Source organism: Lucilia sericata, unplaced genomic scaffold, assembly GCF_015586225.1.
Source record: "Lucilia sericata isolate MDLA Ls3-8-SP2 unplaced genomic scaffold, ASM1558622v1 Contig001218F_arrow, whole genome shotgun sequence".
Taxonomy (NCBI): Eukaryota; Metazoa; Arthropoda; class Insecta; order Diptera; family Calliphoridae; genus Lucilia; species Lucilia sericata.
This window is the reverse complement of record NW_023995178.1, coordinates 44,282-70,417: the sequence shown is the minus strand read 5'-3', so window position 1 is coordinate 70,417 and position 26,136 is coordinate 44,282. Positions and strand designations below refer to the sequence as shown.

Genomic DNA, 26,136 nt, shown 5'->3' with positions numbered 1-26,136 from the left:
ACTCATACACATATCTTGAGTGAATACACAGACATAGATATGTATATGTACTAATAGTTAAGGTATACATATGTATTTAAGAAAAATAGTCTAGCAAATGTTTAGGGGATCATATCCCCTATGTTTAAGTAACCAGAAAAATATCATGGTTACAGAAATATAATTTCTAAAATTAAAACTAACAATCATTATATGTTTGTTAAGATTTTCATTAAAATGTCTAGCTCTCGATTTCGAATAAAATTAAATAAATCTGGTATTTCTAAACAGTTCGATTGATCCGATTCAATAGTTTACGAAATACATACTATAGTATGACAGATTTGTCAATATTTTGCGTGGCGCCTACTTTGACGGTTTAAGCTTACGTTGCTCTTAATGCTGGGTGAATACAATGCGTCCAACAGCGCACCCTAAACCATCCGTACAAAAACGACAGGAAGTGCCGAACAACCTGATTTGAAGTCATGCAATTGCACATAACCTCCCTCTTGGTTTGGGGCGGAGATTATCTAAAACTCTTAGTAATAACGGTACGCAGTTGCAATACAACTCCACCCCGAGCTCACGCTTAACCTCAACTTAGTCTTAGTGTTTGTAAATAATGGACACAAATGTCGCCATATTTTTTTGAAACCCATTTTTATGGATTAATAACACATTTATATAGCCAGTCACAAAAGTAATTGTTTAACTTCTCGGTTACTATACGAATTGAATATTAGAGACCTCAACTGAGAAAGAAGATAATTTCTGCCCCGAATCATGGATTCATTATGTCTAACATCGTGTGTAAAACTTGGCCAACTAGTTAAATCGACACCAAATATTCATGGCGCTAAGGTAATGCTCTGTATTTCGGTCTGTAATCTAGCGGGACCAACACTGATTCGTTTAAAGCAATCTTGGGCCACATGTTGCAAAATCTGTTAAAAAAGAAGTAGTTGGGAAGATTTACCTCACTTCCTTATAGTCAAGACCTTGCACCATCCGACTGCTATCTGTTTCAATCGATTACTTCGTTATTTTCATCAAAATGGGGGAAGTTTTTCAGTGCGAAATGCATATAGAATTTTACCATAAAATCTACCATAATTATCAGGTCTTGAGAGGGACATAAGAGTCCGAGTGCTTTTGTATTAATTCCAATCTAGACATATTTAGTATTCTCTTATTCCCCCTGTGTTTGATCGCTCGCATAACAGCTGTTGCTTGTGTTACTCCATCATCCAATATTTGAGGAGGGTTCAACATGATAGTTATCTTTGGATGTTGTTCTTATGAAAATCTTTTTGCCATATTACATGATCTTGAGATCTAATAATAGTTCCAAATAGTTAATTAATTACTACTGACAGTCTAAAAAAAAGTAATTAAACTTTTTCTATCGTCCTGTTTACTTTGTAGGACTATGGGTTTTCCGAAACTTGTCTAATTTTTTTCAAAAACTAATCTTGTCTTAAAGTTATCACGAACATGCCCGCCTCGTAAACAGATAATTGTGGACTGACAGGAGCAAAAGCACAATATTTCCGTCCATAAAATAACAAACATAAGATTTCAGTCTTTTATCGTATGATTGAGAGATTTCCAAAATTTTTTAATTAAAACTTTTCAAGCCTACGATAATTACAATCAAAATGATTACTGGGTTACAAAGCAATAAATGTGTCTGCAAACATTAGTACTTACATATATGCAAAATACTAAATGTTAAATAAATTTTATCACCATTTTGCAAAACATAAAGAAATTTTTGGTTGCCAAAGGCAGCAACTAAATATGCTTGACTGTACAAACGGTTTTTTAAAATAAATTTAAAAAAAGTTTTTTAACACACAAAATTATAAAATATAAATTTTATTATATGATTAACATTTCAAATCACTTAATTAAAAGCTTTTACCTTTAAAACATTTATATAATATAAAAAAAAATCATAGACATTCATAGACTTATTTAACTAAATAAAACAATGAGACCATTAAACTAAAACCATTAAAACTATAAATTTTATATTAATTGTTTAAGTATAATAGGTCACTTTATAAATAAACTTAATATTCATCTTCCCACCAATAGGATTGATTTTCCAAATCACTTTCAATGAAACAATTTTTCATGCGTTTAGCATGAATGGAACTAAGATTTTGTGTAAGACAACCTGATGGCCCCAGCAGGTGCAGAGCAATTTGATCCTGACAATCGAATACCCCATCTTTATTACAATCTTGTTTATTGCGATTATAATACTGACGTATTACAGCCGAGGAACACATAGCATCATTAACACAGGTCAGATAGTCTGCAAAAACCGGACAAATACATATACAATCATTAGAAATTTAGTAAAAAAAACTTTATTTTTTTACTTACCTTGATCTTCGTTACTGGTACTGCCCCCGCTGATAGTTGGTTTACCACTATCAATCCAATATGATTTTGATATTCTAAATATGCCACACGGATTGCCTGAACCACAAAAAGTTGGTTGACATTCGTTTACCGTCATACATAGGCATCTGAAACACACACTGGAGTTAGGAGTCATAGATGTTTCTTTAGGCTCGGAACTTTCTTCGATATCATCCATATTATATTCTTCTGAATATTGATGTGACAAAATTTCTTTAGATTTCATGTGCATTGTATCTTCATCATTATCACTGATATTTTCTTTAATATCATCTACATCATCATCATGATCTTCGTTAATGTTTTCTTCTTTAAATTTATTTTGATCATCATCATAGTCGTCTTCGGGAGATGATGCTTCCAGTATGTTATTGTAAACATCAGTATCATCTTTATCGGTGTCTAAAATTTCTTCAGTTATTTTTACATATTTCGAATCATATTCATCGATCCATGTTGTTGTGTCTAAATTAAACAGATTGTATGTGATATTTTGTTTTAACGAAGTTTTTGTGCGAAAATAAGGAAAACAAATTTAAAATTTGACTAGACATAGACTAGACATAGACATAGACTAGACATAGACTAGACATAGACTAGACATAGACTAGACATAGACTAGACATAGACTAGACATAGACTAGACATAGACTAGACATAGACTAGACATAGACTAGACATAGACTAGACATAGACTAGACATAGACTAGACATAGACTAGACATAGACTAGACATAGACTAGACATAGACTAGACATAGACTAGACATAGACTAGACATAGACTAGACATAGACTAGACATAGACTAGACATAGACTAGACATAGACTAGACATAGACTAGACATAGACTAGACATAGACTAGACATAGACTAGACATAGACTAGACATAGACTAGACATAGACTAGACATAGACTAGACATAGACTAGACATAGACTAGACATAGATAGACATAGACATAGACTAGACATAGACTAGACATAGACTAGACAAATAGACATAGGACTAGACATAGACTAGACATAGACTAGACATAGGACTAGACTAGACATAGACTAGACATAGACTAGACATAGACTAGACATAGACTAGACATAGGACTAGACATAGACTAGACATAGACTAGACATAGACTAGACATAGACTAGACATAGACTAGACATAGACTAGACATTAGACTAGACATAGACTAGACATAGACTAGACATAGACTAGACATAGACTAGACATAGACTAGACATAGACTAGACATAGACTAGACATAGACTAGACATAGACTAGACATAGACTAGACATAGACTAGACATAGACTAGACATAGACTAGACATAGACTAGACATAGACTAGACATAGACTAGGACATAGACTAGACATAGACTAGACATAGACTAGACATAGACTAGACATAGACTAGACATAGACTAGACATAGACTAGACATAGACTAGACATAGACTAGACATAGACTAGACATAGACTAGACATAGACTAGACATAGACTAGACATAGACTAGACATAGACTAGACATAGACTAGACATAGACTAGACATAGACTAGACATAGACTAGACATAGACTAGACATAGACTAGACATAGACTAGACATAGACTAGACATAGACTAGACATAGACTAGACATAGACTAGACATAGACTAGACATAGACTAGACATAGACTAGACATAGACTAGACATAGATTAGACATAGACTAGACATAGACTAGACATAGACTAGACATAGACTAGACATAGACTAGACATAGACTAGACATAGACTAGACATAGACTAGACATAGACTAGACATAGACTAGACATAGACTAGACATAGACTATTTTAAGAAAAAAATAGTCTGAAAAAGTCTATTTAAAGCTGATTAAAGTAAATAAACCAAATTTTCTCAACTCTTTGAAAACAAGTTTCAAGAACTAAAAAACCCGAATATATTGAATATTATATATTATTGAATATTTAAAAAAATGTTGCTCAACTTTTTTAAATTTGAATATAAAAGAATATAAAAATTTATAGAAATGTTTATTCCATTAATCTGAGTTTAATCATTGTGTCCAATGCAGCGAACAGTACTAAGAGAATATGTATGCCGAAAACATTTTCCCAAAACATATAAGATTATATTTTCTTTATGAAAGTTTTCATGGGACCCTCTTGTCGTGTACAGTTTTAAACAGCTGATTGCTGTCGGCCCCTGGTGACTAATGCTGCTGAACTTTGCTCCAGTGTGTGTTTGTTTTTTCTTATTAGTTAATAACTAGCCCCACATGATTTGAAATCACATAAACTGTATTATTTCTTATCAATTTAATAAGCAACAACAAACACTATACTGATATTTAAATTGATATCAATAAATAAGTTTATAGAACTACATACATAAGTATTCTGTAGCTTATTTGAATTTTTAATAAACTATTTCCATATACTAAATAAGATGTATATAAATATTCACCATAATTTTAATATATTCCATTATTTTAATTATTTTATATATTTAAATTTTATAGTTTTTTTTTTTTTGAACATAAAACTTTTTTATAGTTTGTTTTTGTTTTGTGTTTTCTAAAATTTACATACCAACACCACTGGTTGGTTTAACACGATCACGATCTAAATTAAAACTCATGCGGCCCAAATGAGTTTTTTGTCTCCAATGCAAATAGATGGAACCGACAATCAATAAAAACGATATTACTAATGCCGTAATATAAATGCGACGATTTTTCTCTTTATTGAAAGGCATCATTTATATATGTATGTTTATAGAGAGAGATAGATGGATTCTGATGATAAAATTTTATAAAAATAAAAATGCACTTTATTTTGAAAAACAGAAAGACACACGCACGGTTTGTTTCGTACCGGCTGTTAAAATTAGACTGTCTAATGTGAGATGATTTTTTTTCCAATTAAGTTAAAGCATTGTTGTGCTGCGCCTAAAAGATTTCATTTTTGTAGCTGATTAAGTGTTTTTCTGTTCATATTAAGTGATAACCTCTCATTTGTCTCAATGGGGACAGTGATCTTAATGGATGTAATCGTGAGGGAAATAGTAGATTAGTTTGGTGTAAGTAATTGAAAGTATTAAATGTGAATTGGTTAAGAATTATATTCGCGTAATACAGGCTATGAAATTTTCTCGGTTAAAAAATAAAGTAGCAAACGAGTTTGATGGAAATATTTCTCTTTTGAGGTTTATTTAAGAACCTATGTATATAAAAATAGATTTTCGATTTACCAAGATTTTCCATTTTTTCTTAATTTTCTATAACTTTAACGTATTTCGACCTTTTGCAATAAAATCTTAAATAGCAACACTAACACAAAATTTCGCACGACATCTTAGTGCTGGTCTACACTGGAAGACTTTTGTTGAGAATCTTTTTCTTAATTCTCTTTTGAAGTTTCTTGAATGTCTATACATAGAAACTTTTGTTTCAGAAACTACGTATTAATTGCATTGATTTGTGTTTGTACGAATGAGAAGAACAACAAAACAAAACAAGTTTCCGAGTACGAGAAACTCCGTACCACGAGGTACGGAATTTCTCTTTCTCTCTCACGCAAAATCAAAAGTTTCCTAGTGCAAACGGGCACTTAGTGCTGGTTCATACAGGGAAACTTTTTTTGAGAAACTTTTGATTTTGTGTTTGAGAAAAAGAGATCAATAGTTTTCCAAAAAAAGTTTCCCTGTGTGCACCGGCACTAAGCTGTAATTTCTTAAATGGCGTTTAGCGCTTTTAGGGTTTTCAAACAAAACATATTTTTATTTACTTTATAAACAAAATACGCAAAGTAATAAAACCAACAGACATCCTTACATACGTTTTTTTCCAATAAGCAATGTTGTTGTTGCTTTTTTATCAAAGCTTGCAAAAAATTGTGTTTTTGTTATGAAATTTTCAGAGGTTGTCTGGAGTTTTTGCTCATATCTCCGTTATTTATGGACGGATTTAGCTGATTTTAAATAGAAAACTTCTCGAAAGTATTTCTGACAGAATTTTTGAAGTTTTGGATCCCGCAGATATCTGGGGTCTTCAGAAAATTTATTTCAACAGACGGACTGACGGACGGACAGACAGACAGACGGACAGACAGACGGACAGACAGACAGACAGACAGACAGACGGACAGACAGACATGGCTCAATCGACGCCGCTACCTATGAGGATCCATAATATATATATACTTTAAAGGGTCGGAAAATTTTATAATAGAATTTACAAACGGAATGACAAACTTATATATACCCTTCTCATGGGCCCCGGGCATGTTTCATTGATGATAGACCACATCTTGGTGTATTGCATTCCGGGGGAAGAGAGGTGCTATCACTACCTCTAATCTGCCAGGACTATAAACTGGTGTTCACTGCCTGTCCTAGTCTTTGCATGAATTGAAAAGAGGTCTAACTAGAGCACCACATAATCTAGTACTTCGAGTGGCCAGTTGCCCACAAGACTTGTCCTGGCTGCTTAGTTGGTTGAGGTTCCTTCGGCATCCACGTAGTAGCTGTGGTTGAAACCTAAATCGCAGGAAGGGGTGCTTGGTTAAAAGACTGATACACGGTGAAATATAATGTTCATGATATATTTCTGTTATCGCTCCCAGATGCTAGGAGCGGAACAAACTACAGAGCATGACTGTGGATTAATTAAATGTTGGATTTGAGCTGATAATGCAAAGATTAGGTATACGAAAGTGTTGATTGTTGTTGTATTCAAGATTCGATTTAGTCGGATGAATAATTGATGGAATTGATGGAATTGATTCATGATGCTGTTGTATTCGATTTAGTTGGATGGAGTAATTGATGGATTTGACGGAGAGATGTGCTGAACTGAGGTTTGGCAAAACGGAGTATGGTGCGAGGTGTCACTGCCCTTTCTTCGATTTATCGGCGATTTTTCTTCATGTTTAAGTGTTTTAGAGTTTACTCTAAAACATGCTCAAGTTATCACAGTGGATCTTTGTGGCCACTGAAATAAGTCTTGCCTATTAAAATTATCGGTATTTCGGACTACCTATTACGTCCCCTAGGTCCTGTGGCCGAATCAACAGAGCCATCTCAGTAGTTTGGTTGAGCGACAAGGTTTTTTCCTTTGTTGGGGTTAGATTGAGCTTGCTCGTGACACCTGATCCTCCTCAGCGGGACTACTATGACAAGAGATTAGATAGCTCGAGTACTTGAGCAAAGTGCGCGTATAATGGACCGACATCCATATACGTAAATTGCAAGCTGCGTGTAAGAAACACAAAGGGGCGGTGGTGAGTCGTTATATTTTTGCTCGCCCAGTGGATGAAAAAGACCACCATGAGATAGGCCAACACGACAGGTACTCACGTAAAGCACTTCGGCATTCATACCCTTCTCATGAAGGGCATAAAAATTACTTGATGGTTAAAATTTACTAACAAAAACACTAATATAACGATGATATTGTTCATAAATTATTTTAATGTAGACATATAAGGTTAGTAGGCCTCAATATTTCCACTCCTTTAGAAAAATCCCTTTTTTTTGTCAACAAATTATTGAAATATTTCAGAATTAAGGTTAAAATGAAATGCTTTATTATTCAAAAAATAATCAACTCTTTTAAAAAAATCACTGGTGTAGGGTACCATAAGGTCGTCCATATCCGACTATAAATTCTCACTTGTTTCGCACAATAGTGTTGTAGACCATTATGTTGGTAGTGTATGCGTTTGAGCTGATGTTTGTAACTCGCAAAAATATTGGACCTACATCCACTTTAAAGTGTATGTTGCACAGAATCACTTTCTGAGTCGGTTTAGCTATGTCCGTCTGTCGGTCCGTCCATCTGTCTGTGGGTTCATGTAACGCTTGTGCTCACGCTACCGGTCGTAATTTTCAACATAATTTGATGAACTTTAGTAAATACCCTTGTTTTTTGGATCACTAGTTTAAGAACGTAAAACCCAAAAAATCTAATTTTTCTATATTCCTCGCTTTGAGGTAATTTTTGACAATATTTTAGATACATTTTTCAAATGTACAGTAACCAGTAGCAAAATAAAAGGAAGTAAATCATTTAATTTTCTCATATCACTATTATTCACTATATTTCACTATATTGCCTTTAAACCTTGACTTTACTTTCATTCAAGTGAAATACTAAAAATTTACTCATAAATTACTAAGACCTTGTATATTTTTTTTGCAGCTGTACTTCCTCCACCATTACAGTTCAATTCTCAGAAATTTAATCTTTTTCATCCTTTTATATGTATTACAAACCAAAAATACAAATTTCAAACAATATACTCTATAGGAAATTTCTTGGCCAACAGGAAAAAAAAGACTAAATCAAACACACACACACGTAAGCAAATATTAATTTTTTTAATCTTTCCACAAGCTTATCTCGTTGTAGTCGTCGTTTAGTATCATCCATTCTGGTGTGTTAGTTGCTGTTGTGAACATGACTGTGGCGGAAACAATTGTTGTAACTATTCATTCATATGTATGAACACTGCATTGCATGCATTTCATTACTTTCGGACTGCCTTTCTCCTGTACCGCTTAAAACCTCATTCATCCATTAGACCATTTTTCATTTCCGCTAACAAAGCTTTTTTGAAATAAACACATCCTGATTTTCATTCATGAACACAATAAAAGTTGTTAAACTGCTTTATGCCCTCCTCCATAAAAATTCGCTCTTTATCGTACACACTCATATACATATTTATTGACTTTATGGTGGGTAAAACAGAGGATTCCTAGATTATCCGGTTTCGATAAAGAATTTTAAGTTTATCTAGAATTGTTTTACTTGATCACAAGTTAAGTTTCTTTTAAGAGACTTCAAAACTTTTGGCTTTAAATATTTTGAAATTACAATTTTTTGGAGCACTCTAATAGAAGTTTACTACAAATAGTGTCATTCTTCTTTTATTTTGATTTTAACTGGAATAATTAAATTTTAAATTAAAATGAGTAGAAAATGAGACAAAAGCTTTTATGTTACCAATTTACCTACTGGCCAAATAACGACGATGATGATAAGGATGGTGTTGATGATGATGATGCTGATGACATTGTCATACACTGCCATACACCACAAGTATTGTACATTTTCAAGGTTACCAAAAATGAAAAAAGTACAAAAAATTATTGCAAAAAGGAAATATTTATTTTAAGGCTGCATATGTTGGAGTGTGTTTATTTTTAGTCCAACAATTTCCATATTTTCAGCAAGTTTATCAAAATTTGAATATAACCATAAAATATGAATTATTTTGTTCTTTTTTTTTAATTTTAATTTTCTGTTAACAAAATTTTCTACATTTACGCAAAATTTTGTGTGTGTGTGTGTATGTTTGCATATTTATTTAAATATTAATAATAATTTCAAACACCTTGTCAATGTTTATGCAAATTTTGTACTCTCACACACAGAGAGAGAGTGTTTCCCGGTGTCGTTGCTGAGTCTGGAATATGGTTATTTCATTATAACCAAAAAATAATAATAATTATGTTAATTAAATTACAGCTGATTAAAATATTAATTAAAAAACATACGGATGAAAAAGCATTTTTACATATTTTGATGTTAGGAATAATTAACAACTACAAAAAAAAGGAAAAACAGCAAAATTTACAAAATATTAATGTTTGGGAGAAATGAAAACATCATTTGAAAAGTTATCATTTTAATAAAGTTGTAAACCAGAAGAATATATCTTATTTGGCAGTAATTAAGTTTCCTACCAGAAAACATTAAGTAGAAAATACTTTAATCGGCTTATCTGATAAAATAAACGAAATACTTTACAAAGGAGGGAAATCGTTTTTCACAAAAATTTAAATTTTGATAAAATAGTGGAAAAGGTTGTTATTATGATATAATTAGAATTTAAAAATAAATCTGGTATGGAGGAAAAAACCCTGAAGACAAATTGTAACATAAATACTCTTCCAAATATTGTTCCATCATATATTTAGGTATCAAGCCACTCAGCTATCATTCAGCTAAAATTGAATCTGGCCATTGAATTAATCTTTCACGATATCCTATTCCAACCGTGACTCTTCGCTATAAATATCTTACGATGAGTCGAAAAGAGTCTGGACACAATCGTCTTTATGGATGTAGAAGAGTACTAAGAATGGTTCGCAAATGAACATATTTTAAACTATTTTCAATAGGTTCATTGGTTAAGAAAGGAGTATGCGGGAAATTTCATCAAAATTAATCTTGAAAATTGCGAACTGTACGTGGCCACATGGAATAATACAGACGGATAGACAGACAGATGCGGAAAGACAGATAGACAGACATAGATGATAGAATAGATAGATAGATAAGATAGATAGATAGATAGATATAGATAGATAGATATAGATAGATAGATAGATAGATAGATAGATGAAGATAGATAGATCGATAGATAGATAGATAATAGATAAAGATAGATATAGAAGTAGATAGCTGTAGATGATATAGATAGATAGATAGATTAGATAGATAGATAGATATAGATAGATGATAGATAGATGATAGATAATAGAGATAGAAGATAATAATAGTAGTAGAAGATAATAGATAGATAGAAGAAGATAGATAGATATATAGATCTCGCTGCTCGATAGCTCGCTCGATCCTCGCTAGATCGATCTCTCGCTAGTCTCGCTCGCTCGCTCTCGCTCGCTCGCTCGCTCGCTCGCTCGCTCGCTCGCTCTCGCTAGCTCTCGCTCGCTCGCTCGCTAGCTCGCTCTCGCTCGCTCCTCGCTCGCTCGCTCGCTCGCTCGCTCGCTCGCTCGCTCGCTCGCTCTCTCTCTCGCTCGCTCGTCGCTCGCTCGCTCGCTCGCTCGCTCGCTCGCTCGCTCGCTCGCTCGCTCGCTCGCTCGCTCTCTCGCTCGCTCGCTCGCTCGCTCGCTCGCTGCTCGCTCTCTCGCTCGCTCGCTCGCTCGCTCGCTCGCTCGCTCGCTCGCTCGCTCGTCGCTCGCTCGCTCGCTCGCTCGCTCGCTCGCTCGCTCTCGCTCGCTCGCTCGCTCGCTCGCTCGCTCCTCGCTCGCTCGCTCGCTCGCTCGCTCGCTCGCTCTCGCTCGCTCGCTCGCTCGCTCGCTCGCTCCTCCGCTCGCTCGCTCGCTCGCTCGCTCGCTCGCTCGCTCGCTCGCTCGCTCGCTGCCGCTCGCTCGCTCGCTCCTCGCTCGCTCGCTCGCTCGCTCGCTCGCTCGCTCGCTCGCTCGCTCGCTCGCTCGCTCGCTCGCTCGCTCGCTCGCTCGCTCGCTCGCTCTCGCTCGCTCGCTCGCTCGCTCGCTCGCTCGCTCTGCTCGCTCGCTCGCTCGCTCGCTCGCTCGCTCGCTCGCTCGCTCGCTCGCTCGCTCGCTCGCTCGCTCGCTCGCTCGCTCCGCTTCCGTTGCATTAGCTCCCCTACCTTAATTTGATGTTATTGCAGATATTGTATTCCTCAGAAACACTGATTGGAACTTTCTAAGGTAAGGAATAACGTGATCATTCATATTTTTAACCAATAGTCGATTTTGTAAAAGTCTGTTGTTCCCCAAATAACGCTCCAATCGAGAAAATAGTAAGAAAGTGTTTAGTTTTTTAAAAAACGCTCAATGAATGACTCCGAATCCGTTGTACTTGTAGCTTAGGAAAGTAGGCCTAATCAGTTGGTTACTTTTTTTTGCAGATAGAGGATATCCAAGATTGCTATGCACAAGGCGGTCATGGGGGACTGTTACTCCACCCGTTTACTAGAGCCTTTTAATTTTGTAATTTTGTAAAATTGCTCAATAAATTGCTCCTCACCAATGCGTGATCTAATAAAGTAGTTCGATTCTTATCTTAACTATTCCAAAAAGCTGATTTTTGATATCTTTCTGCCAGAATTTTCTAGAATTATTCTAAAGTTGGTATTTTTTCACCAAAAAACGATATTTTATGAAAACATATAATTGTCTCAATGCTTCAAATCGATAAAAAGCCAAACATAGATATTGATATGAATGATTCGCTCTAGTTTCTCTCTGGTTCCAAATCGAGAAAATACTTAAAATATGTGTACATTCCCATTAAAAATCAAAAAACTCTCAGATCGAGATAATATTGTGTTCACTCATGTTTCTTCTGCTGTTAACATAATATAATTAATTTTAACCAACATAAATTCATTTTTATAATGTTCTTTTTAGGAAATTGGATATTTAATGTTAATAGTTATTGCTTTTATATTAAAATTTTATAAATATTTTTTTTTTTATTTTCTCATTTTAGTATATTGGCCAACAAACAAACAAACATGAATGTTTAAAACTACAACTACCATCACTTCAAAACAACAATATAAACCACCGATAAATAGGACCAACCAACAACAAAAACTTTTCCATATATTATAGATGAAAATAAATTCCATTTTCCTACTTTATAACTATTATTGTTATTTTTGCTATTGCTGCTGTTGTGGTTGCTTCGGCTACTGATGCTATTAAAGTTGTATAAAGTAGTAGTTCTGTATAAAATATCGAACTGCCCAGTTATGGCCACTTGTTTTGCTCCAAAATAGGCAATTATATTTACATCACAACACATCACATTGGAAAACTAACCAAAAGGCAATTTGGAGAGACCATTGAATACAACCCAAATCGAAGGAAACTTAAAACAAAAACTAAAGTGAAGTGAAGAGGAAAGAAGTGGTAGGATTTAGAAAACTCCTCGTATAAAGGGTGGGAAAAGTTGTATGGCAATATTTACGTCAAAGTTAAAACCACTTGACTAACACTCAGTCAAAGCAACACAAACGCATAACTCTACATATACACATGGAACATACATACATTGAAACATATACATATGTGTGTATCTAATGGACTGTAGGTGGAACCAAACAATAAATTAATACTTTTTTCACAGTGAAATAGAAAGAAACCAAAGAGGAAAAACAAAGAGTAGAAAACTTTTTACTTCAAACAGGAAATTTTCTACAATAAAGACAATAGCTCTACTATATATTCCCAACTGATACATGAATTTAGAACTAAAAGTTGGAAACTTGTATAAAATAAAACAACCACCAGCAAAACAACAACAAAAACTAAACAAAATATACAACTACAGCAGTTTTATTTCATTCTATGTCGGTCTGGACGGATGTCAATATGATTCGTTGCAAAAATTGGTTTTGCGCCCGCAGCAATAACAATGACTATGCGGAGGTTCTATTTGGTGATAGCAAAACCACAACACAAACTACAGCCGTAACAACGGACACAACAACCACATCCAACCTGGTGCGGCAACAACAGCCGGCAAATGGTAAACTAAGTGGAGCAGCAACAACGATTGCTAATAACACAACTGCAACACATACAATGCATAACAATATAGCAGCAGCAGCAGCAACATCTAATACAACATCCACTGCCGGAACAACGGCCAGTACAACTAGTGTTAGCAATAGTTGTAGTGGCACGGCAGGTGCTGGCCCTAATGCTAATTCAGCGGCTGCTGGTTCACATGTTGTTACGTTTTTGGATGATGTGCCAAGTGGTAGTAATGGTGTTGTTAACACTACCACACGTTTAATGAACAATACAGATCTACAACAACAACAACAGCATTATTATGATCATCATACATCGGATGATTTGGATGCCTTAGATACGGATGATTTTTTAGCCAATCATGTTGTCAGCTCGGCCATGCTGTGCGATGATACTCTACCAACTTCGAAAAATTGTTATCGTCTTGTGATATTGGGGTAAGTTGAATGCATTTTAATATTTTGTATGACTACTTTCTTAAATAATACATATTTATATTGGACAAGTTTAAAAACCAAAATATAGAAAAACGTAAAATGTATGTAACCAGCAGGGAAGGAGGATTCCAAAAATTATATGAAGCCACATTTGGTCCAAAAGAAAATTAAACGACAATGTTTGGCATATCTCTTCTAATTGTAGTCATAGCTTCTAAACTGACGTTTTAATTGGTGTTGTCATAGAATCTAATAATTACACAGGCCGACAAATTTTCAACCCAGGATTAAGCCACGCCGAATTTCTCCATCACATCAGGGATTTGATATATCGTGTCCTGAAGTTAGAAAAAATCAAACGCAATTTTTGGCTCTATTTGAGACATTTTAAATGTTCGAAGACAACTTTATTTATAAAATGTTATATGCCATCTGAAAGTCCACTCTATAAGCTTTAAAATAACATCTGACATATCTTCTTTCCTCTTCGAGGTACATATATTCACCTAAATCTTGATATAACAATAAATTGACAAAACATCTATTTTTTTACATTTTGCAAAAAAAAACTTAATACAATTTTTTTCTTATGAAAATACTTTTCGAAATGTTTTAAAATCTGTTGTAGTTGCTGAGATATTATCCGTTGAAGTTCACGGATGGACAGATATCCTTAAGTCGATTGGAACATCATCAAATAGGTGTGGATCCTTTATTTTTGCTCGTTATAAACAATATTTACAAAACATAATACCCTCCGCACTATATATAATAGTGCAGGGTTTAAAAACCATGTTTCAAGCTTAGGTGAAGATATCTCGAAAAAGAAAGAAGATATGTCAGATGTTAAGCCTTTATTTTAGAGTTAATAAAATTATTTTGACGTTATTATAACGTCTCAAAAAGAGCCAAAAATTGCGTTTTCTAAAATTTCAGGACACGATATCTCAAACCCCAGATGTAATGGAGAAAATCTAAGTCTGATTCGGATTCAGTTTCCTACCATTGATTGAAAATCTTGATCTCAGTACAATATGGTAAAACAAGTAAAAAAGTATAGTCGGACGTGGCCGACCATATGATACACTACACCAGTTATGAGTATATCTAAAATGTTTATTATTTTTAATAATATAGCATTTATGTTTAATTTTTCCTTAATTTCGACATATTTTTGATGAAAAATTATTTTTATATGGAGACTAAATATGGGGGCTAGGGTCAATTATGAACCGATCCTAACAAAATTTGATGGAGGGATGTTTATTGACATTAAAGTTAATTAATTTCATTGTAATACACGTGTTTACATATAAGGGAATTAACGACGTTCAAGCATTTTCAGAGGGGGGCTAGGGTTAAATAAAGGGCCGCTCATTACGAAATTTTGCAGTATCATTTGTAGTGGTATTAATCATTGTTGTGCATATTTTTGTAGGCATATTAGTATAGTTGGAGTAAAATTAATTTCATCCAATTATCTTCAAAATTGCGATCTGTAGTTTGATTACAAGGTTTACATTGACAGACAGGAAGATAGAAAGTCAGACAAACAGACAGACAGGCAGACAGGCAGACAGACATACAGACAGACAGACAGACAGACAGACAGACAGACAGACAGACAGACAGACAGACAGACGGACAGGACGGATATGGTTTAATCGACTCAGAAAATGATTCTGAGCCGATTGGTATACTTAAAGGTGGACAAATGACCAAATTCTCCAAAAAATTTCATTGGTTTTATGATAATACTCTTCATGGTCATGGTTTCTTAATTATGTGGAAATCGGTTCATAATTGGCTCAAGCCCTCATTCAAGGACATTTTTCGAAAATTGCCCTTATATTTGACTAAGTATAATAAATAAATGAGTAAATCGTGATAGTGAATAACAAAAAAGATCAATTGTTAATTGTTCTATTTTGCTATTTTTAAAAGTATAATGCACTTTGATAATCTAATAAGTACAAAGTTAATATGGTTTTATGAAAGCTAAACGTAATTAAACGTTTTTTTTTTTTTCAATTTAAATCTTCATAAATGGAAAAGAAGACTAAAAATATCAAATGTTAAGGTCATTTTCTATGTGAAAGTATTAAACTTAAATTGAGCATTCTGATATAAAACATTAATTTTTATTAATTAAAAAAGGATGGTGTATATTGACTTTGTCATTGCGTTTGTAATACATCGCAATGCCCACAAAAGTAACTTATTCTGATTTCTTATTCGATTCGAAGTCTATATAATAACAAATTTTATAGGAACTTAAATCTCACTAATAAAGGTTAGGTCGAAATCTATCTGCCAAGTTTTATGAGAATCGGTTTATAACTGACACGTTCTTCTATATAAAATCCCCTCAAAAAATTACTTAACCCTTTTGGTTTAATTTTTGTTCTTGATAATACCCTCAAGCTGTAAATCGAGGGGAGTTAGGCCAAGATACATAAATTTCCATCACTTCCAATATCTGTTCTTTTCTTTCTAATCTGTTAAGTAGACTTTATTTACTTTAGTTAATTAATTAATTGAACAATTAAAAAAATACACTGTAATTCATATAAAGCAATTAACTGATTATGTTTTATTTTTATTTTTTGCTCATCTCTTTTCGTTCAATCAACTTGCTCGATATAAAAAGTCTTAAAGACAAATAACATAAATCTTGCCATCGCCACACCAAACCGAACATAAAATGTCTAAAAGAAAAGACACAAATGTCTCTTATTTTACCTTTTCCTACAACAAAAAGGAAGGAAGGTAAAAATCTATACAGAGAAAAAAAAAAATGTGATAAAATGTAATGTTTTATCTTATAGAAAACACACATACGGGAATACAAGTACAAGGATGCGTTTATTTCCTCGTTCTCCTTTTCCGAAATACAAATTGTTGTTGTTGCCATTTTACCATAGAAATTCATGAGTAAGAGTATTTGCTGATATGAGCAGAAAAACACCGACAATTATCATTCAAGTGAATTTATATTTTTTCACACTTGTAATTATGAAATTAGACTTAATTTTATGTTGGAGATTTAATTAATTTTCATAATCTTCTATGAGAGTAGCACGTGTGAGCAATACATATGTACATACATGTATGTATATACTTTCCTTTCCAAAAACATGTTTGTGCATGTGTGTAGGTGGTATATATTTCTGAATAGGAATAAAATTTAATCACGTCTTTACATTTAATTAACAATACGTTTTAATTGGTTATAATATTTGTCTAGATGTGTTCGTAATAAAAAGATGATTATTTGAGTACGAGAGGTAGATTATTCTAATAAAACAGGACTTCAAAGGAATTGTATCTATTATCTTAAGTTGTTTAGTGTAGGAAGGTGTGCTCAAGCTAAGAAATAATTTTCGTAATAATTTTTTAAATTACTAATTATGCAACTAATACAACATGTTCTTGAAATAGTTGTACTACTACGATTATTTTAATGTCATATGTCTGTCTGTAATCTACCTTTATTAAATAAATGATGTGTTTTTTTCATACTTTTGTTGTTCTTTTTGTTTTATTGCAGTTCTTCACGTGTGGGTAAATCATCCATAGTGGCACGTTTTTTGGGTAATCGTTTTGACGAAGCGTATACACCAACTATTGAAGATTTTCATCGTAAATTATATCGTATACGAAATGAGGTCTATCAATTAGATATTCTAGACACATCTGGTCATCATCCTTTTCCAGCAATGCGTCGTTTATCCTTTCTGACGGGTAAGTGGTCAGACGTGTAAATGTGTTTAAAATTTATGTATGTTTGTCTATGTGTAATAAGTAGAAATATAAAGCAGACATACAGATGTACTTATTTATGTATGTATGTAGACAGATACATATTTTGTTATGATAATCAGGGAAACCGGAAAATGACTAACTTACTAACTTACTAACATACTAACTTACTAACTTACTAACTTACTAACTTACTAACTTACTAACATACTTACTTACTAACTTACTAACTTACTAACTTACAAACTTACAAACTTACAAACATACAAACTTACTAACTTACTAAATTACTAACTTACTAACTTACTAACTTACATACTAACTTACAAACTTACTAACTTACTAACTTACTAACTTACTAACTTACTAACTTACTAACTTACTAACTTATTAACTTACTAACTTACTAACTTACTAACTTACTAACTTATTAACTTACTAACTTACTGACTTACTAACTTATTAACTTACTAACTTACTTACTTACTAACTTACTAACTTACTAACTAACTTACTAGCTTACTAACTTACTAACTAACTTACTAACATACTAAATTACCAACTTATTAACTTACTAATTTTTTAACACCAGCATTTTTGTTAATGTTGATCATGAGTTATGTTTTGTATGGATATTACCGGTTACCCTGATTTTATGAGTCTAAAACAAATGCGCATAATAATATTATAGACCTAAAACATAAATCTACAACATTAAATTACTTATGATTATGAATATACATTTTGATGAATTTAATAAAAATGTTTTCTCACATTTTTGTAATTTTATGAAAATACATAAAGAAAATTAGAACAATTTATTCAATGGTCTCCTTAGAGTGCATTTTATTATCATCATATTATTATGATTTTGTCTTTAACAACAGTAATATCTTTGTGCTCTGAGTAAATGATTTTGACAGGCGTAGTACATCTACAACTGGACACAAAGAGAAAACTTACGGCCCAATGATAGATAGATAAATAATTATGTAAAGAATCTTAAATTTAGATTCTTAAGTAAACCAGGCTCTGAAAATCCTTGTATCCATAGGCTAGTCATAGATAGTTTGTACGACAATCACAAATTTATTGTGGATCAAACAGTGGAACTGGGCCCACAAAGTTTTCCATAAATATATTTGCATTGTATGTATGATGAACTTAAAATGAAAGTAAAAAAATTTGGAAATGGCTAAAACACAATCTTAAAGTCAATGGCCAATAATTGTATGATGTATCAGAGTACATACATAATCATTATCAACAAATCGTAATTCTATTTACTAACTTAATTTTGTTACATACACACAAGTCGGCCACATGTCTTCGGGCATCATCATATGTACAAATATTTGTCCATCTGTTTAATTTTCTTTTTACAATCTTCTCATACTTTAAATTCAATTCGTTATTTTTTTCGTTTTAGGATGTTTAAGTACGAGAGTATTTATATTGCCAATTTGTTGTTTGATGTTTTATCTTATTTTTTTGTAAGATCTGTTTATTTCTTTACTTGAGCACTCAGAGATGGGAAATATATAGATAATTTTTGATAATTTTAAAATTTTAATGAAATTGACAGACTATTATACAGCAGTTTAATTTATCTAATGATTTCAGGTGCTAACTAGCACAGAACTAGAACTGAACTAGAACTGATGTAGAACTGAACTAGAACTGACCTAGAACTGAACTAGAACTGAACTAGAACTGAACTAGAACAGAACTAGAACTGAACTAGAACTGACCTAGAACTGACCTAGAACTGACCTAGAACTGACCTAGAACTGAACTAGAACTGAACTAGAACTGAACTAGAACTGAACTAGAACTGAACTAGAACTGAACTAGAACTGAACTAGAACTGAACTAGAACTGAACTAGAACTGAACTAGAACTGAACTAGAACTGAACTAGAACTGAACTAGAACTGAACTAGAACTGAACTAGAACTGAACTAGAACTGAACTAGAACTGAACTAGAACTGAACTAGAACTGAACTAGAACTGAACTAGAACTGAACTAGAACTGAACTAGAACTGAACTAGAACTGAACTAGAACTGAACTAGAACTGAACTAGAACTGAACTAGAACTGAACTAGAACTGAACTAGAACTGAACTAGAACTGAACTAGAACTGAACTAGAACTGAACTAGAACTGAACTAGAACTGAACTAGAACTGAACTAGAACTGAACTAGAACTGAACTAGAACTGAACTAGAACTGAACTAGAACTGAACTAGAACTGAACTAGAACTGAACTAGAACTGAACTAGAACTGAACTAGAACTGAACTAGAACTGAACTAGAACTGAACTAGAACTGAACTAGAACTGAACTAGAACTGAACTAGAACTGAACTAGAACTGAACTAGAACTGAACTAGAACTGAACTAGAACTGAACTAGAACTGAACTAGAACTGAACTAGAACTGAACTAGAACTGAACTAGAACTGAACTAGAACTGAACTAGAACTGAACTAGAACTGAACTAGAACTGAACTAGAACTGAACTAGAACTGAACTAGAACTGAACTAGAACTGAACTAGAACTGAACTAGAACTGAACTAGAACTGAACTAGAACTGAACTAGAACTGAACTAGAACTGAACTAGAACTGAACTAGAACTGAACTAGAACTGAACTAGAACTGAACTAGAACTGAACTAGAACTGAACTAGAACTGAACTAGAACTGAACTAGAACTGAACTAGAACTGAACTAGAACTGAACTAGAACTGAACTAGAACTGAACTAGAACTGAACTAGAACTGAACTAGAACTGAACTAGAACTGAACTAGAACTGAACTAGAACTGAACTAGAACTGAACTAGAACTGAACTAGAACTGAACTAGAACTGAACTAGAACTGAACTAGAACTGAAAAAAAACTAACTGAGAACTGAACTAGAACTGAACTAGAACTGAACTAGAACTAAACTAGAACTGAACTAGAACTGAACTAGAACTGAACTAGAACTGAACTAGAACTGAACTAGAACTGAACTAGAACTGAACTAGAACTGAACTAGAACTGAACTAGAACTGAACTAGAACTGAACTATAACTGAACTAGAACTGAACTTAACTGAACTAGAACTGAACTAGAACTGAACTAGAACTGAACTAGAACTGAACTAGAACTGAACTAGAACTGAACTAGAACTGAACTAGAACTGAACTAGAACTGAACTACTAGAACTGAACTAGAACTGAACTAGAACTGAACTAGAACTGAACTAGAACTGAACTAGAACTGAACTAGAACTGAACTAGAACTGAACTAGAACTGAACTAGAACTGAACTAGAACTGAACTAGAACTGAACTAGAACTGAACTAGAACTGAACTAGAACTGAACTAACTAGAACTGAACTAGAACTGAACTAGAACTGAACTAGAACTGAACTAGAACTGAACTAGAACTGAACTAGAACTGAACTAGAACTGAACTAGAACTGAACTAGAACTGAACTAGAACTGAACTAGAACTGACTAGAACTGAACTAGAACTGAACTAGAACTGAACTAGAACTGAACTAGAACTGAACTAGAACTGAACTAGAACTGAACTAGAACTGAACTAGAACTGAACTAGAACTGAACTAGAACTGAACTAGAACTGAACTAGAACTGAACTAGAACTGAACTAGAACTGAACTAGAACTGAACTAGAACTGAACTAGAACTTAACTAAACTGAACTGAACTAGAACTGAACTAGAACTGAACTAGAACTGAACTAGAACTGAACTAGAACTGAACTAGAACTGAACTAGAACTGAACTAGAACTGAACTAGAACTGAACTAGAACTGAACTAGAACTGAACTAGAACTGAACTAGAACTGACTACTAGAACTGAACTAGAACTGAACTAGAACTGAACTAGAACTGAACTAGAACTGAACTAGAACTGAACTAGAACTGAACTAGAACTGAACTAGAACTGAACTAGAACTGAACTAGAACTGAACTAGAACTGAACTAGAACTGAACTAGAACTGAACTAGAACTGAACTAGAACTGAACTAGAACTGAACTAGAACTGAACTAGAACTGAACTAGAACTGAACTAGAACTGAACTAGAACTGAACTAGAACTGAACTAGAACTGAACTAGAACTGAACTAGAACTGAACTAGAACTGAACTAGAACTGAACTAGAACTGAACTAGAACTGAACTAGAACTGAACTAGAACTGAACTAGAACTGAACTAGAATTGAACTAGAACTGAACTAGAACTGAACTAGAACTGAACTAGAACTAGAACTGAACTAGAACTGAACTAGAACTGAACTAGAACTGAACTAGAACTGAACTAGAACTGAACTAGAACTGAACTAGAACTAGAACTGAACTAGAACTGAACTAGAACTGAACTAGAACTGAACTAGAACTGAACTAGAACTGAACTAGAACTGAACTAGAACTGAACTAGAACTGAACTAGAACTGAACTAGAACTGAACTGAACTGAACTAGAACTGAACTAGAACTGAACTAGAACTGAACTAGAACTGAACTAGAACTGAACTAGAACTGAACTAGAACTGAACTAGAACTGAACTAGAACTGAACTAGAACTGAACTAAACTGAACTAGAACTGAACTAGAACTGAACTAGAACTGAACTAGAACTGAACTAGAACTGAACTAGAACTGAACTAGAACTGAACTAGAACTGAACTAGAACTGAACTAGAACTGAACTAGAACTGAACTAGAACTGAACTAGAACTGAACTAGAACTGAACTAGAACTGAACTAGAACTGAACTAGAACTGAACTAGAACTGAACTAGAACTGAACTAGAACTGAACTAGAACTGAACTAGAACTGAACTAGAACTGAACTGGAACTGACTGGAACTAGAACTGAACTAGAACTGAACTAGAACTGAACTAGAACTGAACTAGAATCGAACTTTTTATATTAATAGGAACCTTAAAATCTAAATACAATCTAATACAACCTTAAAATCTAAATATTTTTGTTTCCATTCCTGAACTTTTATTACATTACATACATACATATGTATGTATGTACATTACATACACATATTTAGCCGGCACAAAATGCTTGCGATTTGTTTGAGTCAGCGCCTAAATGTATACACGTTGTATGTTTAAGATGTTTCTGGGCTTCAATAGAATAAAGAAATAAATCGTGGAGAGAGAGAAAATAACAATGACAAAAACCTTGAATGAAACCCAATTTATATTCTATATATTTTTGTCCATTATTGCTGTGACAATAAAGTAACGAAAAAAATAAATGTCACAATGAAAATATTTTTTTTTATAAAGGGGCAAATTGATAAGTTGCTAGGAAATCATTTTATTTGTATGTATAATGATTTTTGTTGTAAAAAAATATTTTTTATTTTACTATACTTTAATTAAGTTCAATTCAATTTATAGGAATATTTTGATTACCTTTGCAATTGACCCACTCTCTGACATCTCTGTCTTCATCTAAGCTTGTTTGTTTCCCATTTAGATGTCTTGTTGTCTTGTCTTATTTACACATCAGAGTCTTGTTTATTTGTCTTTCTGTGTTTGTTGGACCCTCTTCTTTTCAATTCCGTTTTGAATCTTAGGGAATTTTTTGCCATTTCTTTTTTAAATTGCCGCTCTTATCCGTTTTTTTTTGGCAACATACTTACTTGACTATATGCCAAATAACAGCAAAATACTTTGCAACATTTTCTTGCCGATTATATGATTGCGTATATGTATCCCACTGCTATGATTGTCAATATGGAACCGCCATCATTGCTTCCATTTTTTTGTGCTTTTTCAATATTTTTTTCTTTGCACATTGTCCTTTGACAGTTACCTAAGTGATTTTTTTTTTGTTATCCTTTTTTTTTTTTTTGTGTGTGTTTTCTGCCAAGATTTGCATTTATATGTATGTATTTCTAACATATAAATTGCTTATGTTGTCATTTTTTTAACATTTACTTTTGATTTGATATCTTACGTGTATGTGTGCGTGCTTTTATAGGGCTACAAAAATATTATCTTAACCGAGTTGTCAGTGGCAACAGAAAAGTTAAATACATATGTTCATGGAATTGCAATTATAGAAGTAAGTTATAAGGTTTAGATTTATTTTAGGAAATACTTATGAAGAATATTTCTTTAATAGGAATTAAGTTTGGTATTTATTCTTTACAAATTATTGAAATATTTTAAGTGAAGGGATATCTAAAAAATTAGTTAGTTAATGTTTGACCTTTTTAACTGTTATGGATTAAGTTCTTAAAATGTATATTTCTTTTATTTGCACAATGGGGGGGGGGAATCTGAAATATTTCTGACGTTTTCAAATTTCCTTTAGTTATTATCACGTTTTTATTGCATTCGTACTGCAAATACAAATGTGAACAAATAAGAAAGTATAGTCGGGAGTGACGTGGATTTCTGTTGGAATAATGGTTTTTAACCATTTTCAATAGGCTTTGTCCTTGGACCAAAAAAATGTACGTGCAAAAGTTTATCCTATTATCTTGCGACATGGACAGCTAGTCAGACGGACATGGCTTAATCGACTCAGAAAATGATTCTAAGCAGACTGGCATACTTTAAGGTGGGTATAGTTTGAATAATTGTGTGCGTTACAAACATCAGCACAAACCCAATATACCCTCCCCACTATAGTGCTGTAGGGAATCATACCAACAGATTGTACATAATCGGGTAGTACGGTTGTGTGGGGCAAGGTAAAATAATTAACCGATTTCCAATATTTTCTATGGGCTTCGTTAAGACAATAGCATGTGCCAAATTTCATCAAATTATTTTGAAAATTGCGACCTGTAGCGTTAGCACAAAGTTTACATGGACACACAGATGGACAGGCAGATAGAAGGACAGACAGACAAACAAACAAACAAACAAACAAACAAACAAACAAACAAACAAACAAACAAACAAACAAACAAACAAACAAACAAACAAACAAACAAACAAACAAACAGACAGACAGACAGACGGACATAGTTTAATCGAATCTGAGCCAATTGGTATACATTAAGGTGGGTGTAGGAACAATATTTTTGGATGTAACAAACATCATCACATAATCACAAATCATCGCATAATACTCTCCCCATACACACACAAAAACAGTCATAAGTTTTTTTCATTGTTACAGGCGATATCTTCATATTGGTGTTCAGCATGGATTCTCGGGAATCTTTCGAAGAAGTTGTACGTCTCAGAGAAAATATTCTAGAAACAAAATGGGCAGCTCTTAATCCTGGTTCAGGTTTCAAAAAGAAGGCTTTACCCAAAATACCCATGATTTTGGCGGGTAATAAATGTGATAAAGAACAAAGGTAAGTGGGAAAACAATAGTCCAAACTAAAATATTACAACAATACAATCTTATAGAACCGTTCAACTAGACGAAATAATGGGTTATATAGCGGGACAAGATAATTGTTGTGTCTTTGTCGAGTGTTCAGCTAAGCAAAACTTTCGTATAGATGATTTATTTTATGCACTCTTTACCGCCTCTAATCTACCACTTGAAATGGCACCTAATCATCATCGTAGGGTGGTAACCGTATTTGGAGCACCCTCACCATTACCACCACACTCCTCGACAGGAGGTTCCAAAAAGAATGCTCTCTCCATAAAACGACGTTTTAGTGATGCCTGCGGTGTGGTAACACCCAATGCACGACGGCCCAGCATACGAACCGATTTAAATTTAATGCGCTCAAAAACCATGCAAATGAATGAAGGTGATGGCAGTGTGGCACGTAAAAAATGTGTAATTATGTAAATTTTTATTGAAACATAAAATAAACACACACAAAAACCTAAACAAATTACATAAAATAATATAAATTAATATTTCCATATTGTGATAGTAGTTGAACAGAAAAACCAAAAAAGAATAATAAAAAAACATAAATAAACATAAATTTAATAACTGATAAATATTTATACATTAATACTTACATACGTTATAATATAACAACTATTTATACATACAATTTAATAATAAATTTAATACATCAAATATTGTTATTTTTCTATGAGGTTAAATATTATTATAGTCAAATCTTTAGTATAAATAATTAATGAGATTTATGTTAAAACATTTTTTTTATTAACGAATAAAAGCAAATAATTAAAATACATACAAACAAGTATTTGTTTAAAATATGTTAATTTA

General features: G+C 33.3%; 2 protein-coding genes across 3 annotated transcripts in view; one reads left to right on the top strand and one right to left on the bottom strand.

The window, feature by feature from the left end:
* The window catches only part of LOC119610504 (GTP-binding protein Rhes), a 36,612-nt gene extending 10,769 nt beyond the window's left edge, over window positions 1-25,843 (top strand). Inside the window, exons 2-6 of one of the 2 annotated variants that reach the window (XM_037965751.1) lie at window positions 12,685-13,109; window positions 13,607-14,173; window positions 17,724-17,917; window positions 25,105-25,288; window positions 25,344-25,843. In XM_037965751.1, the coding sequence (XP_037821679.1) occupies window positions 13,785-14,173; window positions 17,724-17,917; window positions 25,105-25,288; window positions 25,344-25,740 (1,164 nt within the window). In that variant the 5' untranslated portion in view covers window positions 12,685-13,109; window positions 13,607-13,784 and the 3' untranslated portion in view covers window positions 25,741-25,843. Of the gene's footprint in view, window positions 1-12,684; window positions 13,110-13,533; window positions 14,174-17,723; window positions 17,918-25,104; window positions 25,289-25,343 lie in introns of both variants that reach the window. The other variant, XM_037965750.1, reaches the window with a different exon arrangement.
* LOC119610505 lies at window positions 1,854-5,329 on the bottom strand. Its single transcript, XM_037965752.1, has 3 exons — window positions 5,009-5,329; window positions 2,377-2,880; window positions 1,854-2,305 (listed from the first exon to the last, which is right to left on the bottom strand). Exons 1-3 carry the CDS (start codon window positions 5,175-5,177, stop codon window positions 2,058-2,060), a joined length of 921 nt encoding a protein of 306 aa, XP_037821680.1. The 5' UTR covers window positions 5,178-5,329; the 3' UTR covers window positions 1,854-2,057.
* Window positions 25,844-26,136: the final 293 nt, after the last annotated feature.

Excerpts from the sequence above, each read along its gene's own strand:
- LOC119610505 (XM_037965752.1), bottom strand. The coding sequence starts at position 5,177 with ATGATGCCTTTCAATAAAGAGAAAAATCGTCGCATTTATATTACGGCA. Across the intron at positions 2,881-5,008 it reads TAAACCAACCAGTGGTGTTG|ACACAACAACATGGATCGAT; the intron begins GTATGTAAATTT and ends TGTTTAATTTAG. Across the intron at positions 2,306-2,376 it reads TACCAGTAACGAAGATCAAG|ACTATCTGACCTGTGTTAAT; the intron begins GTAAGTAAAAAA and ends CGGTTTTTGCAG.